Genomic DNA, 19,463 nt, shown 5'->3' with positions numbered 1-19,463 from the left:
TCTTCTCTCCAATTGCTCCTTGGTCTTTTATTTCCAGTGTGCAAATTTTGCACAGCACTAGCAGCAAACTGTGGCATCGTCATTCTTGACATTGGCCCCATGTAATTGTCCTGCAGGTCCTCTGGACTCAAATTGCAGATATAAAAGTTCCTGCAAGCAGCAAGATGCCTCGCACACAAGATGCTTTGTGGAGCCTTGTCACCTTCGAAAAGAAGTATGCAAGCTCAGGCTCAAGCAGGTGGATTTGCAATTTCTGTGGTGATCAACACAATGGCAGCATTACAAGGTTGAAGGCACATCTAACCCACCTACGTGGCCATGGTGTTGGGACTTGTGTAGCTGTCCCAAGGCATATTTTTTTACAGCTAAAGGATTGGAAGGCTCCTGAATTAGGCAATTCAATTGAAGAGGTTGAGGAACCACCACATCTACGTATGCCTTCCATTGATGAGCACTTGCAGCCCGGGTCTACCATTGCAAACAGTCAACAAGGTGTTCAAAGAGATGAAGGTACCTCTAGCGCTGCAACACTGGCACGAGCGAAGAGATCCGCCTTACCTCTTTTAAAGAAAGGATGTGTGAAAGCAGGTTTGCAGAAGGCTGCTATTAAGCAGGCAACTAGAGAGGTGACAAAGCTATTTATACAATGTGTTAGAAAATACCCAACAGAGGGTACACGCAGCGGAAGACTTATAGTAATGCCCAGGAGCTCACACAGTGTGGTGTGGGTGTGGAATAACAAACTTCTTTACTTATGTGCATTCAATAGATGTGCAGACTCATCAATAGACAATGAACCGGCCAGATAGAGAAACCACCAAAATATATATTTCCGTCCAAAACTATGGACACAATACAAGAGAGAAAGATCCAGAGTCCCACCAATCATATGGTCCTCTGATCTTACCACAAGGTCCTCCTCCTATCAGCTGGCTATCTCTAGACTCGAGCCCGCGTGCTCCACCTGGAGCTTCTGTAGACTTTCCGTCCTTTGACCTCAGCTCCTTGCTGCCCTAGAAGACAGCCAAGCTCTCAGCCTCACACTGAGCTAAGTCTGCAGCAACACTAGTACTCCTTCAGCTTCTGGATGTAGGCCCCAAGGGTTGTGCTCTGCTGCTCCTTTCTGCTCTGCTGGAAGCTGCACTGCTGGATGCTAAAATGAGGCAAGAGCCTCTCCTTTTATAGGCCTAGGGCCTTGCTGAAAAAACCGACCAGTCTGCCCTGACTGGGCCGACTGGACAGACTAGGTTGGCTGGCCCAACCGACCTGGTTGGCTCAGCCCAACCAGCCCTATATAAGGGCCCTAGCCAGGCCCTTTTGGGCTGCTGCTAGGCTCCCCTTTTCTGCTGCTGGAGACCCTGCTGCAGGCTGTATACCTGCCCATAGACCCCCACTATACTGCGCCTTGCTGCAGCCCTTTGCCGGCGCCTTGTCCTAGCCGTACCTCTTCCGTACACTGCCCTGCAGCAGCCCGTACAGATCCGTACAGCTTTGTACCCTGCTCCGTACACATGATGATGTCAGCGCGCCTTTCGTAGGGTCCTGCTGCAGTCCACTGAGTGCCTCATGCCAGGCCTGATCCAAGACACTGTGTCCCCGCCATCTTCCTGCACATGAGCTGCTCCTGATGCAACCTTTCATCCTTGGGATACCCCACCAACCATGAATGCTCCAGATCTGTCCCAGATCCACACATCCAGGTAATCTCTCTTTGGGCACATCCTGCCCTAGGTCTCCCTCCCCCACGCTCTCGTCATTTGGGGGCTTACAGATGGGGAGGTGACCATTCCAACACCCCCTCTCACCGACACATCTCGGCCCAATGCCAACACGTCGATGAAGATGCTCCAGTAACTCCCTGGTCATAGTCCTCTGGAACTTTTTGATGTCAAAATCTTTTCCTGGTTTTTCATCCAGTGGCTCCTGCTCCACCAGGTCCGCTTCCGCTTCCGCACACCATCCTGGTACACAAGTCCATCTCTGGTAGCACCTCCTGGTACCACCTCCTTCAGTCATGTTCCCGCCTCTGAACTCGAGCAACCCAACCGTCACGATCTTCCAGTCGTCCCCCTCATAATTGAACCACCTGGAGTCTTCCAAGCACCATGCTCTGAGGGTCTGTTTCAACCCGTCCTTCCTCTGGCAAGGTCTGCAACAAAAGTACATCTCCAGATGACCTAGACTGCGAACTTTAAACGCACCTGGCTGAACCTGAGTCACCCTCCTTCTCGCAAGTGCACAATCCTCCAGTTGTGGAAGTCGATTCCCTAGAGCTTCTGAATCAGGGTCGTCCTTCAGCAAGGTCCCTGCCTTCAAGCTCCCACACCTGTGAGCCTCCTACTTGGGCTCTGATACCATGTTAGAAAATACCCAACAGAGGGTACACGCAGCGGAAGACTTATAGTAATGCCCAGGAGCTCACACAGTGTGGTGTGGGTGTGGAATAACAAACTTCTTTACTTATGTGCATTCAATAGATGTGCAGACTCATCAATAGACAATGAACCGGCCAGATAGAGAAACCACCAAAATATATATTTCCGTCCAAAACTATGGACACAATACAAGAGAGAAAGATGCAGAGTCCCACCAATGGTGTGGTCCTCTGATCTTACCACAAGGTCCTCCTCCTATCAGCTGGCTATCTCTAGACTCGAGCCCGCGTGCTCCACCTGGAGCTTCTGTAGACTTTCCGTCCTTTGACCTCAGCTCCTTGCTGCCCTAGAAGACAGCCAAGCTCTCAGCCTCACACTGAGCTAAGTCTGCAGCAACACTAGTACTCCTTCAGCTTCTGGATGTAGGCCCCAAGGGTTATGCTCTGCTGCTCCTTTCTGCTCTGCTGGAAGCTGCACTGCTGGATGCTAAAATGAGGCAAGAGCCTCTCCTTTTATAGGCCTAGGGCCTTGCTGAAAAAACCGACCAGTCTGCCCTGACTGGGCCGACTGGACAGACTAGGTTGGCTGGCCCAACCGACCTGGTTGGCTTTTTTTGTGAAGAAGATGACTAAGTGCTGGATCTAGTCTTGTTATAGTTTCCTACTCAGCAAAACAAATGTGCACTGAGGACACTGAGTGAGTAAAAAGGGGGAGCTGAAGGCCCCTTATATAGGGCTGGGAACCAGCCAACCTTGGGCCAGCACAACCGACTGGCTGGTCGGTTTTGGCCGATCAGGCTGCTGGCCCTTGCCTATAAAACCATGCCCTTTTGGGCCATTTCAAGCAGGCTAGACAGCCAGTTGTCACTGCCACCTGGGCTTGACCTTGGAGCATGTGGCATTCCCCTCTTCTAAACTTGTTGCTAGGTGGATACCTAGCAACACTTTGCCTTGGCGACCCAAACTGCTCCGCCATGGCTTGTGACTCTAGGAATTGGCAACGGACCCCTGTAGCTCGTCCCTGACTCGTCCTTGGACTAGGGCTCACAACGGAGTCACGGCGTATGACAAATGGGTCAGACTGTGTGTCACTGTGCTTCCTAGTGTAGGGGTGCATGTGACATTCCCTCCTGCTTAAATTCTGGATGATGATAGCTGCTGAGGGACTGAGTGAATCTGTGAAGCAAATGTGATCGTGCTGACTACCAACTGCTGCTGGAAACGTGACTGTCCTCCCAAAAAACTGAGGAATAGCAGTCTGGCATTGAGACTGATATGGTACTGCTCTAAAAGGCTGAGGAACGAATGTTCTTTTATGATAACACACACGGCAGCTCAATAAAAACTCCTAAGAACCGGTACTGCCGTGAAGACTGGAAGCTGAACTGCTGAGGCCAGTCATCCCACCACGCTACTACTGTGAACTCCTGATCCTTAGGTGGTATGGCACTCTGACAGGCTCCGGGACATAGGAACTACCTGCTGTCCTTGTGACCTGCCGAGGACTGATCAGGCTGCTGATGTGGAGGCACTGCACTCTGGAAGTCCAATAGCATGAAACTGGCTATACCAACTGTTGGCATGCATTCTCCCCACTGCGGAAGATACAACGACATAGAAATGCTAGTGCTACTCCAGGAACTGCTTGGGTGATGAGAAAACCATTGAAGCTAGGCAGCTTAAACTGAAAACCTGGGAACTCTAGCATACTTGTATGCACTCCTTGAAACTGTGGTACTGTTGTCTGCATGACTGCAGTGAGGAAAAGCAGGAATGAACCTGCCTCCTCTGCTGGTGTGATAATTGCTGAGGGTAAAAACTCTGCCACCCTCCTGGAATCTGAAACTATGGATGGAAATGTTTTCCAAAGAACTTGCGTGATGCTGGCCCCCGGGAGCTGTGGAAACTGTAGCTGTCTCTCTGAGAAACTCCGAGAGAGATGGAACTGTGGCTATCTCTCCAAGGAGCTGAGCGGTGACTGGCACTACAAAGGACCCCTCCAGGGAGGAGACTGTACTAGATGCTCTCCGAAGGAATGGAGGAGCTGCTGGGCACCCCTCTAATGACTCAACTGAATGGGATGCTACTTGAAAGAATTGTGAGATATCCAAAACTGCTGAGAGCACCTCGTCTACCATGAATGACTGATACGCCTCTTGAAGGAATTGAGAGATTGCTGGCATAGCTTCTTCCTGATGGGATACTAGGACTAAGCATGTCCCCCTGAGGTACTGAGGAAGTACTAAGGCTGCTGAGCACACCCCTGACGAATCGACCAAACTGTTATCATTACCAAGGGAACTACTGGTGTAGACATTGGTCATTGGTCACTGCTACTGCTGGTGGCTTGCGATCTGATGGAGAAGCGATCTGATGGAGAGGAGACTGTATGACTAACCTCCCGATGTGTAGAACATAAGAATGGGAAGGCCTCCTCAACCTCTCTACTGACTGGTAGTGCAACAGATGCTTCCCTAAAGTGCTGAGGAAGGGGAGCTGCTGAGGGAACTGCATGACTATCCTCACAAACTGCCGAGGAATCATCAACCTCCGTACTGGTGATAGCTATACTTGTGACTCCAGTTATGAGGGTACTCCCTCCTGCGAGGCCTGACACTGGTCTGGCAAACTCCTAAGACGCCCTCTTGTGCTGAGCATCACAACCAGTGGGACTGGAAACTAAGCCTCCTAGTCCTGAACACTCCTGATGAGAAGGTGAAATGTGAGTCATGCCGACTAAAGCTGATGTGGCCAACTGAGCTGCAAGGGCGGAAGCCCCATAGGAACTGACCAGAGCTGATGAAGAGGCTTGATGGGCAGAAGACCCGTCACACCTATCTGCTGCATCTGGGGCACACCTATCTACTACATCTGGGGTGTCCCCTTGGGTGGAATCCCCAAGAGAACTAACTGTGGGGTATAGACAACTCCTTTGGGAAATGGACTGAAGAGGCTCATCTATGGCAAATGCTGATGGGTCTGAGATATCTCCAACAGTGGAAGACCATCCCTCATAGCTGTGAAAACCATATGTTCCCCTGCTAAAGCTGATCCAGCTGACTGAGTTTTTAGAGTGGAAGACCCAGAGGAGGTAATTGGACATGATAAAGCTGTTGGACGAGTAAAAGACCCATCCGACATAACATGATAACTGCAAGAACTAGCTAATCCTCTCAGGTGGAAACTCCAAGAGAAGAGGTTGCTGAAGTTGGATGATCCCCGTGGGTGGTAGACCCAAGAGTCTCATCATCTCGGTGTGCGGACTGAGCTAAGCTTGCCGCAAGGATAGAAGACCCCTGAGAGCACGATGTGGAAATGGCTGCACTACCCCCATGGGTAGAAAACCCTGAGGCGCTGCATGTGGCGAATGTGGAAACTGAATGATCCCCTGGATTGGTAGACCCAAGGGAAACCACTGTCTGAGCTATTGCAAAATAGTCCACTAAACTGAGCTCGGAGATGGAAGACTCCGATGCAAATAAAGGACTTCTTGCTTATGCGCAGTCTGTGGGTACTGCAAATGAGGAGAGCAACTGTGAGCAGGCCATGAGAAACTGCTGGTGCTGTACAAGCATCTGCTCTCTGTCTCGCCTACATTGGACCTCATAGGCTGCCAAGTCGGCACGGCGACTGGAACGTTGCGCGGCCGCTTCGATGATTTCATGTTCCAACAAAAGCCGAAAACGGTCCAATGTCGTTGCATATTCCTTTGTCTTCTTGTCTTGCTCAGGCTGCTCAGAAAAGAGTATATTCTACTCAAGGAAATGATCCTGCTCCCTGAACACTTGCCTGAGAGCTGCTCTACTGGACAGGTCCATGATGGAAGGCTAGAAGACCCATCAACTACTGCAATAATGAGTGCCAAAGGAAAAAAAATTTCCCCCCTAACCTTGCCCCGCAAGGTATAAATGCATACGGGTTAAGACGAGCCACCGGCCTGATGCGCGATGAAGGTTGGGATGGAGAGGCTAAAGGAGTATGGTGCTACCACTAGTCTGAGGTAGGCAAAAAATAAAAAATTAGATAATATCCCAGACATGCTCCCTCCTCTTCTAACTGAGTCTCCATAACTAAGCTTTGATGCCACGACTCCCTCCAACCTAACTCAGGCCAAAAGGAACCCTACTACTCTGATAGCAATGTAACATGCGGAGATTTGTTGTGCAGAAAATAGATGAAGATAAAAGGCTAACTCAAGCATGAGAGACACATGAGATTTACCTACCCATAGTACACTGGTTTATGTATACATGGTTGCCAAATCGGCATACAAAACTGTGCTGAGACCACTCCCCTAACTATGACATGTGGGAGATGGACTATGCTGCGGAAATAGGACACCCAAACCTCACACCTATGCTGGCTGGAAGCACTGCTGGAGACTAGGAGTTGAGTCATGAACTGAGGACGCCGAGTGAGTGAAAAGGGGGAGTGAAGGCCCATTATATAGGGCTGGGAACCAGTCAACCTTGGGCCAGAACAACCGACTGGCTGGTCGATTTTGGCCGACCAGGCTGCTGACCCTTGCCTATAAAACCAAGCCCTTTAGGGCCATTTCAGGCAAGCTAGACAGCCAGTTGTCACTGCCACTCGGGCTTGACCCTAGTGCATGTGACAACATGGGCAAAATATCGATGCACTTTGCTATGTGATGGCTGGAGTGATGTAAGGAAGAGGAATGTGTATAACATTCTAGTCTCTTCATGCAAAGGTACTATGTTTCTTCATGCGATAGATGCTAGTGCGCCAGGTACTGTGGTTACAGGAGAGATTATATTTTGCCATATACGGCAAGCCATATTAGATATTGGGAAACATAATATTGTGGAAGTGATCACGGACAATGGGTCTAATTGCGTCTCCATGGTGTTGGAAAATACCCAACAGAGGGTACACACAGCGGAAGACTTATAGTAATGCCCAGGAGCTCACACAGTGTGCGGTGTGGGTGTGGAATCACAAACTTCTTTACTTATGTGCATACAATAGGTGTGCAGACTCATCAATAGACAATGAACCAACCAGATAGAGAAACCACCAAAAAATATATATTTCCGTCCAAAAATATGGACACAATACAAAAGAGACAGATCCAGAGTCCCACCAATGATGTGGTCCTCTAATCTTACCACAAGGTCCTTCTCCTATCTGCTGGCTATCTCTAGACTCGAGCCCCCGTGCTCCACCTCGAGCTTCTGTAGACTTTCCGTCCAGATCCCTTCCACCTTACTGTCTTTGCACCAGCCTAGGTGGGCAGCACCCTCAGCTAAGTCTGCAGCTACTGTATGCTCTCTTCTCCTCCAGTGATGAGGCCCAAGACAAGATCCCTGCTGCTCCTTTCTGATGGGGTTTTTCTGCTGCTCCAAGTGATGTGAAATGAGGCCCAGGGCCTCTCCTTTTATAGGCCCCAAGGGGGCTGGCAAAAAAAAACCGACCAGCCTGCTACAGACTGGCCGACCAGTCTGTGGCTGGTCCAGCCCTAAAAGGGCACACCCCCCAGGGCTTTTGCCCCAAACTTTCAGGGTCTTTTGGCCCTCCATTCAAGGCAGGTATCCAGCCTATAAAAGGCCTGCCTCCTGCCCACTGACAGCCATATTTCCTGCTGCATATCTGGGCCTGCACATCCTGCCATATCTGTGCCTCTGCCAGGCCCTCTTCTCCTCATTTGGGGGCTTACAGATGGGCAGGTGACCTTTCCAACACCCCCTCTCACCGACACATCTCGGCCCAATGCCAACACGTCGATGAAAATGCTCCAGTAACTTCCTGGTCGTAGTCCTCTGAAACCTTTCGGTGTCGAAATCTTTTCCTAGCTTTTCATCCAATGGCTCCTGCTCCACCAGGTCCGGTTCCGCTTCCGCACACCATCCTGGTACACATGTCCATCTTTGGTAGCACCTCGTGGTACCACCTCCTTCAGTCACGTTCCTACCTCTGAACTCGAGCAATCCAGCCGTCACGATCTTCCAGTCATCCCCCTCATAATGAGTGAACAACCTGGAGTCTTCCAGGCACCATGCTCTGAGGATCTGTTTCAACCCATCCTTGCTTTGGCAAGGTCTGCAACCAATGAATATTTCCAGATAACCTGGACCATGAACTCTCGCTGAGTTCTCAAGCAGATACTCTTCTGGCTTCAATACTCTTTGTCCATCACCTTCTAGCAATCTGCGTCCAAGATTTGAAGAAGCACCAATACTTCCCCTTCTGCCTTCGAAGAAGGCCAATTCCTTCCAATCTCTTATCACCTGAGACAAATGAAGAGCAGAGTCTCTCCACAGCATGCTATAAAGGCTCAAATGCAGAATATCAAATACATACCAGACTGTTGTACTGCCTGAATGTTCGCTCTGAAAGCAAACTCTCATTGAGACATCCACCAAGCGCTTGTGTAATCCTGTACTGTCCCCTTCTGAACTCCAGCATCCATCTGGCCATGAGACCCCAGGGCCTTCCATGGAATCCACCCTCGTGTCAGTGTCAACAGTCACACACCTGGAAGGTACCAAGCGCTCCATGCTGTCCTTCACCTTCACAAAGGCATCTAACTCCTCGTCGACCCACATCTCTATGTCAGACATCCGTACTGTGATTTCTGGATCAACATATCTGACCTCGGTAACACTCGGTGATGTAACTAGGAACAACTCTTCGATTACCACATTTGCTTTGGCCTTTCCCTCTGAATCTGAGTCAGACTCCTATTTGTTTTTCAGATCCGCCTTTTTCTTTCTGCAATCCTTTGCAAAATGTCCTGGCGTATCACAATAGAAACACTTCTTCTTGTGCTTCCTCTTCGAAGTTCCCTCGTCGTCAGAGTCGTCTTTATTGGACTTGCCACCGTTAGGCTTGCCCTTTCCTTTGCCAGTGGAATACTTCACCAGCATTGCCTTGTCATCTTTATCCTCGTTGTAGAGCTTCTCCCGAGCTTCCTCCTGTAGCAGTAGTGGACACAACTCCTCAAACGTCAGAGGTTTGGTCCTCTGTCCTGCTGTCACAGCCGTAACAAAGCTCTTGAAACTCCGAGGCAGTCTCCTCAGTACCATCAAGGCCAAATGGCATGAGTCTGTCTTCTGACCAATTGCTGCCAGCTGATCCCGCACCACCTTGACCTTCGTCAAATGGCTATGTACCGTATCTCCTTCTTCCATATCAAGATTGTAGAGTTGATGCTCAAGAAGCACGATCCGGGACGTATTGCTTGTCTCGTACAGATCTTTCAGGGTGGCCCACGCCTCTACTGACGTCTCGGCCAATTGGGTATGCGGAAGAACGGAGTCCGCCGTAGTCCCTATGATTATTGCCAGGGCATGGGCATCTCTTTCTTCCCAAGCTTCAAGCTCCTCTCTGTCTACTGCCATGAGTACCTCCCCTTTACTGTCCACCATGTCCTCCAGCTTCGACTCCTCTCCCGTGGTCAGCTTCCACAACTTCCGAGCCACTAAATGACTCCGGATCTTCACTTTCCAGATCGGGTAATTAGTCCCATCCAGGTTCCCAGACTCTCCAAAATTAGGGATAGTGAAGAGAGAAAACTGGGGGAGGAGGAAGGAAAAGCAGGGGCTGAAGAGGCTGTAGAGGTCGACATCTCTGCTGTTTATACCACACAGCAAAGTCAACCAAACTCAATTTCAGTAAACCAGAACTCTGAACGCACCTGACTAAACCTGAGTCACCCTCCTTCTCGCAAGGGCACAATCCTCCAGTCGTGGAAGTCGATTCCCAAGAGCTTCTGAATCAGGGTCATCCTTCAACAAGGTCCCTGCCTTCAGGCTCCCACACCTGTGAGCCTCCTACTTGGGCTCTGATACCATGTTGGAAAATACCCAACAGAGGGTACGCACAGCGGAAGACTTATAGTAATGCGCAGGAGCTCACACAGTGTGCGGTGTGGGTGTGGAATCACAAACTTCTTTACTTATGTGCATACAATAGGTGTGCAGACTCATCACTAGACAATGAACCAACCAGATAGAGAAACCACCAAAAAATATATATTTCCGTCCAAAAATATGGACACAATACAAAAGAGACAGATCCAGAGTCCCACCAATGATGTGGTCCTCTGATCTTACCACAAGGTCCTTCTCCTATCTGCTGGCTATCTCTAGACTCGAGCCCGCGTGCTCCACCTCGAGCTTCTGTAGACTTTCCATCCAAATCCCTTCCACCTTACTGTCTTTGCACCAGCCTAGGTGGGCAGCACCCTCAGCTAAGTCTGCAGCTACTGTATGCTCTCTTCTCCTCCAGTGATGAGGCCCAAGACAAGATCCCTGCTGCTCCTTTCTGATGGGGTTTTTCTGCTGCTCCAAGTGATGTGAAATGAGGCCCAGGGCCTCTCCTTTTATAGGCCCCAAGGGGGCTGGCAAATTCTGCCCTAGGTCTCCCTCCCCCACGCACTCCTCATTTGGGGGCTTACAGATGGGGAGGTGACCTTTCCAACACATGGAACGAATGCCGGAGGATGAAAGTTCCCAAAAATTGTATGGACACCTTGTGCCTCACACTCCTTGGATTTGCTTATTGAAGATGTAGGGAAGGTACCTTGGGTGAGCGACGTTATTCAAAAGGCTTCTAGTATGGTGAATATGTCACCTTGGGTGAGCGATGTTATTCAAAAGGCTTCTAATTTTTAGGAATTTACGATGACTGACCTGGTCTCAAACTAATTAAAACTATGAAGGACACTTCAGTGCAATTAATTCCATGGGCCAAGGCAAAGGATCTGAGAGTTAGAGAGGGGCTAAAATCCAGTGATTTGCAAAGCAAGCAATTGGCTCAAGTGGATTGGGGGCCAAGCCAGGGCTGGTTCAGCTCCATCTGAGAGGAGAATCTCGTTTTTCTTGCTCCACACACCTTCCAGGAGCCAGTTTCTCTGATCTGCCACCAGCCAGGAGCCCTGCCAGGTCTTAGATTACAAAAACGCCTTTTCCAAGAGCTATGACATGAAATTGCAATTCATCAAGGCCTTCCCGGGAGTTGTTTGCTGAAATCGCAATTCACCAGGGTGCCTTCCAGGACAGCCGTTTGCTGTTTGCGCACTCATCCAGGGCTGTATCAATTCCCACGCAGGTCGATTTTGCATGCTTGTAGGGCTGATCCACTTGATTCCCAGATTGCAGGAGCCTACCAAGGCTGGTCTGTGATTTCGCAATTTGCCAGGGGGCTCTATTGGTCAGTTGCTTCCTATCTGGGCTGCTCTGGTGTCCTCTAGCATGTCACCTTCATGTTTTCTCATCTGCCAGGGCCATCCAGGGCTTCGATTATCTCCAACTGGCTTCCAAGGTTGCTTTTGCTCATTTTCACTGCCAGAATGCCAGAAAAATGGGCCAGGGAGATTCGTTTTCATGTTTGCTGCTCTTCCAAAGTTTCCTGAGCCTTCTGATCAGTTGATTGCTTTTCGGAAGCTTTCCTACTAACTCATAACTTTCAGATCCTATTGCTTTGTTGCAGCTAGCCCTTCCGTTTTCCAGGAACGGCCAGGGTTGGTTGTTTTGCTGGCCTCTGTCCTGCCAGAACTCCCTTGATGGGTAACAAAGCGGATACTCGTCACAGGAGTCCTGGCAGGACAGATTTGGCTGATTTCTCTCCTGCCAGGACTCCTGTGACGAGTATCAGAGCTGCCAAGTTAGAACCCTCAGCCAAAATCGGAAGAAGGGCTGCCATGGGATATTGCACTTGACTGGGATGCCTTTCTATGATTGCATAGCAGGACGGAAGTGCCTGTGAACAGATTATTCAGTTGGCTGATGCACGACAGAGCTTTTTCTTGTATTTGGATGCCTTCTGAATAAAAGACAAAGAAATACCGAAAGGGGCGCTAAGTTTACGGCCAACCTGGTGTCAATCTAGCTCTTGGGTGTTGTTTTCTAAGATGTTCTGGTTTGCTGTGGAAAGTTCTAAGCAGCTGGAAATTAAGTATTTGCTGGTTATGAACTGTTCACTGCCCTTTGGATTTCCCGAAGGCCGGTTACAGAATAAGTGCTGAGCATGTTTAGGGCTAATAGTGACCTTGAACTCTTGAAGCCATCGAAAACTCGCTTTGTATACATGTTCATTGAGGTGGAGAGATTGATCCGAGTGCAGCCAGGCTTGTTACGCACTACTGTGTCCCGTGAGTGGTTTGCATGGGAAGATAAGGACCAGCCAAAGTCCCTCTCTTTTGCTCGCATGGTTACGCACCCAACTTAGTGCGAGGAGGCTGATGCACTTGTAAAGACAATTCAGCCCATTTATAGTGTTCTCTGACTCATTGACATGGAGAGAAGCACCATTGGGCTGCTTTACAAGTATGGATAAGATTCGAGAGGCTCTCGACGCTGGAACATTCTTATCTGCCAAGAGGTTCTTTGCATATATATACCTTTGTAAGACTAGAATAAGTCCAATCATACAAATTTAGAATTTTTGTTGTTCTAAAGATCAAAAAACTACAAAGAAAATAAAAGAGAAGAAAAAAGAGGTAAACAAAAACTTTTATGAAAAACAAAAGGAAGACATACTTAGCAAGCAAAGCAACACTTATGTCATCATCAGTGCCCAAGCATAAGCAGCTATACTGGGTTTCTAAAGACCCGCGGAGTCTCTTGGACAAACCCAATTCTTTGCATATATATGCCTTGAATGTTGAACTGTTTTTTCATATTTTTTATTTTATCATGATGACAGATGTGACACTAATGGCTGTGGTATACTCTGGCTGATAAATCCTGAGATGGATACCTGGTCCATTAATCCAAAAATGGTTGCTAAGCACATGAATCCTGATCTACAGGCACTTCCTGGATCTGGTGCTAGCTTCTGGTAAGGATAGGTGCTGGGGGTTAATACTCCAAGATGATGCTCCATGTTGTTTTCCTCGGTGCATGTAGGTCATAGGGATGGAGGAAGACGGGGCTTGAGGCATCCTGGTCTTGGTGTAACCCAGTTCCCTGCTGTAATATCGTATCATGTTGTAATATTGTGGTTTGCTGGCGGTCTCGAGCCCCTTCAATGACTGATATCAATGGTCGAGGTGGAACACCCTTAATCCAATAGATGAACTTGGACCCATGGCCTAAGATTTTGACATCCAAGCCTTGATGCTGATATTCTGGTCAGACTTCGAACTGGTGCCACCATCATGCTCCCAAGGTGACGTCCACTACCTGAGTAGACTATAGGTGCGACCATGAGTGGCCGACTGTGTACCCACCCTGAGATCTTTAGAGTGACTGAAGCTACCTCCATGTTGCTCTCTATCTGCTGCCTTGGAAATGCACCATTCAAGGTCATTGGTTCTATTGGCGTAAGAGGCAACTGAGCATTCTGAGCTACTTTGGTGGAGATGGTGTCCTCAGAACTGCCTGAATTTGTCAGGACAAGAACCTTCTGACCACCAACATGCCATAAAACTGAAACATATTGGGGAAACCGATAGGCTCCCCCTTCTGCTGAGCTTTAATGACAATGGAAGCATCAGTTCTCCTTGGCATAGAGTACTCGTGTCGTATCCAAGTACCCGCCATAGCCGTTGCTATCCTTTGCCATCTAGCTCTTCTTCTGCTGCCCATTCCCACCATCACCTAGTGTGGAATCCTAGGACTTCTTACTGTTGACCTACTTGGATCCTTGACTTTTGTGCATGAGCTCAAGGTTCTAAGCAAGCTCGTAAGCACACTCATAATTTTCTTGGCCTAAAACTTCTAACATACCACTGGATGTCTATATGCAGCCCATGGAGAAATTTGCTACACTTCTAACTGCCCTCCAGCTGCAACTGTATAAACAGTTGAGTGAACTTATTGGCATAATCATTCACCGTCTGAGTGTCTCCCTAGCGTAGCTTGTAGAACTAACTCGAGAGCTTGTCCAAGTACTACGGTGGCAAGAACCATCCTCGGAGATCTTTCACAAATTTCGCCCAGTTGTAGAAAGGTATCTCCGCATCTACATCATAGTGGTCCTTCTGCCACTTGAGCCACTAGGTGATCGCCTCGCCTATGAGGTACATGAATGCTAGAATGCACCGCTCGTCCTTCGTAGGCATCACTAGAAAAAAACTTTCAAATTGATTGAGCCACAAAGTCGACAATAAGGGTTCCTGCTTGCCATCGTACTGTGTGAAGTTGGGCTTCCTTGGAAACGAAGGCTTGGCTGGAGGTGGAAGTCTCTCCTTTTCTCCCCCTAATGGTCAAAGTAGAGAAATGAGAAGCTGCCCACCCCGTTCTTCCTTCTCTTCTCGAGCAGTACGTTCTCAAAGCTCCTTGACCTCCTAAGCCTCGTGGTCCCAGAGTTCCTTGGCATCCCAAGCCTCTCGATCGTGTTTGTGTTTTGCTTCTCGAGCTGCCCTTTCGACTTCTCGAGCTTCCCGATCGCGTTCTTCTTTTGCTTACCGAGCTAGCCTTTCACGTTCTCTAGTGGCCTGCTCACGATCTTCTCGCATCCCCTGAAGCTGGCTCACACTAGTGAAGAGAGCCTTGGACTGTTGCTGTTGTATTTGCATCATAGCCTGCAGCATGGCTGTCATGGCAGACATGGAAGTGTCTGCAGGATTCTGTGATGGGAGTGGTGGTTGAGGCACTAAACCCTCCCCCCTATGTTGGACTGCTCACTAGTGCTCATGGTGTCCTTACCAGATCTTGTCTATACCATAAACGATTGGGGATTGTCCCTGACTGACCTGAACCTCTTGAGTCCTAGAAAAGATTTTCCCCTCACGCCGCAAGGTGTAAAGACCTACGGGCGAAGACGGGAGCTGCCGATTGCGCGATGGAGTAAGGGAGGGAGCAACTAATGGAGTATGGTATTACCACTAGTCCACGGTAGGGACAAAATGCAAAAACACTAAATAGGATGCCCCTCTGCCTCAGGAAAGAATCTGAAGCTCTGATACCAATGTAGCGGGAGATGGACTATCTGTTGGAGATATCATAGTCAAAGAGTGTGTTAGTGTGTAGTACTAGGTGATCTAGTACTAGTTTATGTGTGTGAGTCTTGTGTGAGTGCCACAAGTCATCATGGTACTTATCCCATATGCACTAGGTGCTAGAGTGTGTGAGTAGCCTACATAAGGCTTGTACTTCACTTGTCTTGTAATACTTGTTGGATGAATGAAAGCCCTCATGGTTTCTACATTTGTGTACCACTTCTTCTCTCCCTACTCTCTCTCTCTCTCTCTCTCTCTCTCTCTCTCTCTCTCTCTCCTTTCACCGTGTTTTTAACATGGTATCAGAGCCACCTTCCATAGCTGCTAACACGTCACCCTTGCCCTAACCCTAATTCATCACCCTTGCCCTAACCCTATTTCTGCTTCAGCCCTTCTTCCTGCAGCCTGCAGCCGCCTCAGCCCTGCTTCATTTCGCCGTGTTTTACCTCCATTTTCTAGCTGTTTGCACCCGACTATGTATGAACGCCCAAAGGGCTGAATACAAATGTATGGAGAGTGAAACCCTCAACTGCAAAACTGGAAAGAAACCAGACTACCTAAAGGAGGTGAATGCTCACTAGATCCCTGAAGAGGCTGAGGCTACCCTGCTGGTCTGCTGCGGGGAGGCTTGGCTCTACTGCTTTGACGGCTTGAAGGCTTGAGGAGTGGATGGAGAATGAGGGGCAAGGGGGCTGCTTTTATAGGCCCCCCTTGGGCTCCCAAAATACCGACCAGCAGGGCTGACCCTCCTGCTGCACCACCGACTAGGGCTGGTGTGGCCGACTGGCTGCTGATGTGGCACTGACCAGCCCACGTGGCAGCCAACTGGCTGCTGACGTGGAGCTGCTGAGCTGGCACCTCTGCTGTGATGGTTCCTGCGCCCTGTCCTTGCTGGCTGACTCTGTGGCAGTCCCACGTGGCTGCCTGCGTGGCAGGCCACGTGGGCTGCTGCTGAGCTGGCTGCCTGCATGGCAGTCCAGCATGGCCACGGGCTGAGGATGCCCCAAATCTATAAAGCCACTGCAAAAGACGGGAAACAACGCCCCTCCAACTCTATGGACCAAAGGAAGACATTACCCATCAGACGAGCACTCTCTCAAGTTCAACATTATATTCTTGAACCTTTGTGGTTAAGCAATAACAACCTACTCTTTAAGAAAGGGCAATAGGGATGGGGGACAAGGAAATTACATGGGTTCATTGCTGTAAGTCACTTCAACCCCTTGGGCTGTTCTAATGATACCTCAACATGTGTATGTGTACATGTACACACACATACATGTTTGATATATGCGTGCATATATGTATACGTATGTATAATGTGTAGACCACCTTTGTCCAAGCACTGGTTGCCAAGAGTCCCACATTTTTTTGTATGCCAGTTCATTCAATAATTGCATAAATTTCATGTTGTGGAACCATTTTAGGGCATACAAAAAAATGGATCCATTTTAGGAATGAGCTACTATGGGTGGCTTAGATCTAGAAGTAAGACGCAATGAGAATAAAAGTGTACCTATTCACCGAATAAATCTCATACCAAAAGCCTGACTGCTCAGCACTCCTGGCACTTGTTGCTCAGGGGAGGAAGATGAGAAAGGAGTCTTGTGATCACAATTTCCTAAGCTTCATTGCTCCAACGTAAAAGGTAATATAGCCTAACAACCCCACACAAACTGTTTATCAGAACAATGTCTATACATACCAGTCTTTGCATTCCTCGCACTGCACCATCAAGTCGTCCGGATTGTAAGGCATCTCGCATTTGCAATAGCTGCATCACATCATGCTGCGATTACTTGCATTGAACATCGAAGCGACAGGGTAGGACTTTGTTCAGCAATATCATAAAGGCTTGCGAAAGAGAGAAAGCCTAATTGCTTACACAGCGACTCTGTCTGGAGTAAATGCTCCCGTGGCTGCCTTGTACTCGAATCGGCAGAAATAATCTTCTGAGTCCACGTTCTCCAGTTTGGTGTAGCTCTTAAAGGTATGCACAGTGCATTTTCCTTCGATAGTATCAGCGCTTTGCGTGTCAATATGGTCCGACAGAAAGACCTCTTTGGCGCCGTGGAACTGCCTGCGTCCCCCTATGGACTCTTCTGGCCTATAATACCAACGGACTTCCACTTTGACATTATTTCTTCCGTCCGCCCACATTTTCTCTACCTTAGCTACATACGGGGGTTTGTCTTGTTCCTGGTTACGCATCAGCACAGTCTCTCCTACTGCAAGAGCGCATAACAGAGCGTCACTCGAGCACCTCCAATAACGCACCACGAAAGCGCTGAGAGAAAAATGCAGCAAGTTCTTTGGAGCAAAAGCGGATCGAATGAAGCATACCTTTGACAACTTTGCTAGTGCCTTTGATGACGTAGGAGTCGACGGTTCTTCTGGGAGCTTTCGTCTTGGCCATGGAAGCGGGGGGATCAGCAAAGGAAGAGTTGGGAGAAGGGAGGGGAGAGGGGGGAAGGGGAGCAAGCGAGGGAGAGGCGAAGGAAGGGCGGGGAGAAAAAAAGCTTCATTGGGGCAAAGGAAAGAGGGCTGGGGGGAGAGGAAAGAAAGAAGGGGAAGGGGGAGGAAGAAGAAGGGAGGCAGCAAGCATGGCGATGGAGGTGAAAAGGGTGTGAAGAAGAGAGCAGAGAGCAGAGAGGAGAGAGGCCTGGCTATGGCGATGGAAGCTCGCAAAACCCTTACAGCACCAGTTTAGACAGTGGCTTCCTTTGTGTGTGTGTGTCAGTCACAGTGAACAAGACGACCCCCCTTAATCTTAATCCCCCATCATTACCCCATCTAATCGCGTTTACTGCGCTTTCCTTAGGACCGGGAGAGAGAGAGAGGGCACCTTCTTTGGTTAATTTCCTTCGTGATGTTATCGGAATCATGGGCACATGCCAACCTGAGTTTGCCACATCCTATCAGGGTTATACAAGGGCATGTTCAGTTTGAACAAGCCTCCCCCCCCCCTTGCTTGCCACCATTTACATCCGCCAGGCATGCGATTGCTTTCCTACAGATATATGATTGCTTTCCTTGCCTATAGGACCTTGCCAAAACTACGACATGTGCCCAGGGTCAGAGAGGGTCTGGTTTGAAAACCAGCAGGTGGCAAAAAACCAAAACACTCGCACTTTTCTCAAGGGGCGGTTTTTGGGGACACACGTGTCCATGCCAAACAACGTGTCGGTCAAGGACTCCTTCAAATATCAAAACGACCTGTCCTTGCAAGTGGTTGTAGACCTAGTTGCTCCTTAGGGGCTGGTCCAAAAACCACTTTCCAAGTATCAGCCAACTACGAGAAGCTGGTTTGCAAACCAGGCTAGTGGCATGGACAAGCCCTTAGTGAGTGTGAGACGAGTCTCTCTCTCTCTCTCTCTCTCTCTAAGAGAGAGAGTACAACTCTCTTTTTTTTAAGTTTAAATGCCGCTATATTAGTGGGGTGGTCAGCCCTCCAAAAACAAGGACCATATACAAAAATTGGCCTGATAATGGGAAACCTTAGGCCTACGTTGCACGCAACAAGATTCTTTTTTTGCAAAGTTGTTAAAGGATTCTTTTTTTGCAAACCCTAGGCCTACGCTGCACATAGCAGGATTCTAATCGGCCACTCGAAGGTTAGCCTCCACTAACCTTACTGCATGGCTAACTACAGGGTCAAACGTATCTAAGAGGTAACTAAAATCTCTCAATAACACTTTGACAACTGCTTTGATGGTGGACACCTTGAAGCCTAGCTGTATCTTGTAACTGAAGATATTGTGATTTCTCACCTCCCACACCACGAGCAGCACCGCAGCCCTAACATACGGCCAACTCGCCGCCCGTGAGGGTGGACGCGAGTTTCAAAGTGTCTCCAAGTAATGGGATTCTCCATTGATGTCTTAGGCTAGTGTGGAAGAGAGAGAGTACAACTTGAAAAGTGTACTCTCTTAGGCACCTAATGTGGAAGAGAGAGAGTACAACTTTAAATGGCCTATCAAAAGTAGGTTTTTTTTACACTGCAAAAATCACACTATACAACTTCCAAGTCTCGTTAAAAACAAGCGTGGTTTATGGTCAAGGGCACTCCTAATAGAAGAAGAGAGCATATAACTGAAAGAAAAGCTAGTGAAGATGGAGGTGAGAATGAGCACAAAAGCAGAGGTGAAAGGGAAAGGAAAGGGATGACAAACCACAGGGAGG

General features: G+C 48.8%; 1 protein-coding gene across 1 annotated transcript in view; it reads right to left on the bottom strand.

Annotated features, from left to right (window-relative positions):
- The window catches only part of LOC147896313 (chromatin remodeling protein EBS-like), a 49,448-nt gene extending 31,445 nt beyond the window's left edge, over positions 1-18,003 (bottom strand). Inside the window, exons 1-3 of the mRNA XM_087382369.1 lie at positions 17,625-18,003; positions 17,167-17,509; positions 16,987-17,055 (exon numbers count right to left, since the gene is read on the bottom strand). Of these exons, the coding sequence (XP_087238495.1) occupies positions 16,987-17,055; positions 17,167-17,509; positions 17,625-17,697 (485 nt within the window). The 5' untranslated portion in view covers positions 17,698-18,003. The remainder of the gene's footprint in view (positions 1-16,986; positions 17,056-17,166; positions 17,510-17,624) is intronic.
- Positions 18,004-19,463: the final 1,460 nt, after the last annotated feature.

Source organism: Dipteris shenzhenensis, chromosome 12 (assembly GCF_047967505.1).
Source record: "Dipteris shenzhenensis isolate YYH24624 ecotype China chromosome 12, Dip_SZ_1.0, whole genome shotgun sequence".
In the NCBI taxonomy this organism is placed as follows: Eukaryota; Viridiplantae; Streptophyta; class Polypodiopsida; order Gleicheniales; family Dipteridaceae; genus Dipteris; species Dipteris shenzhenensis.
Note: the sequence above shows the minus strand (reverse complement) of the source record. Positions and strands in the feature narration are given on the sequence as shown.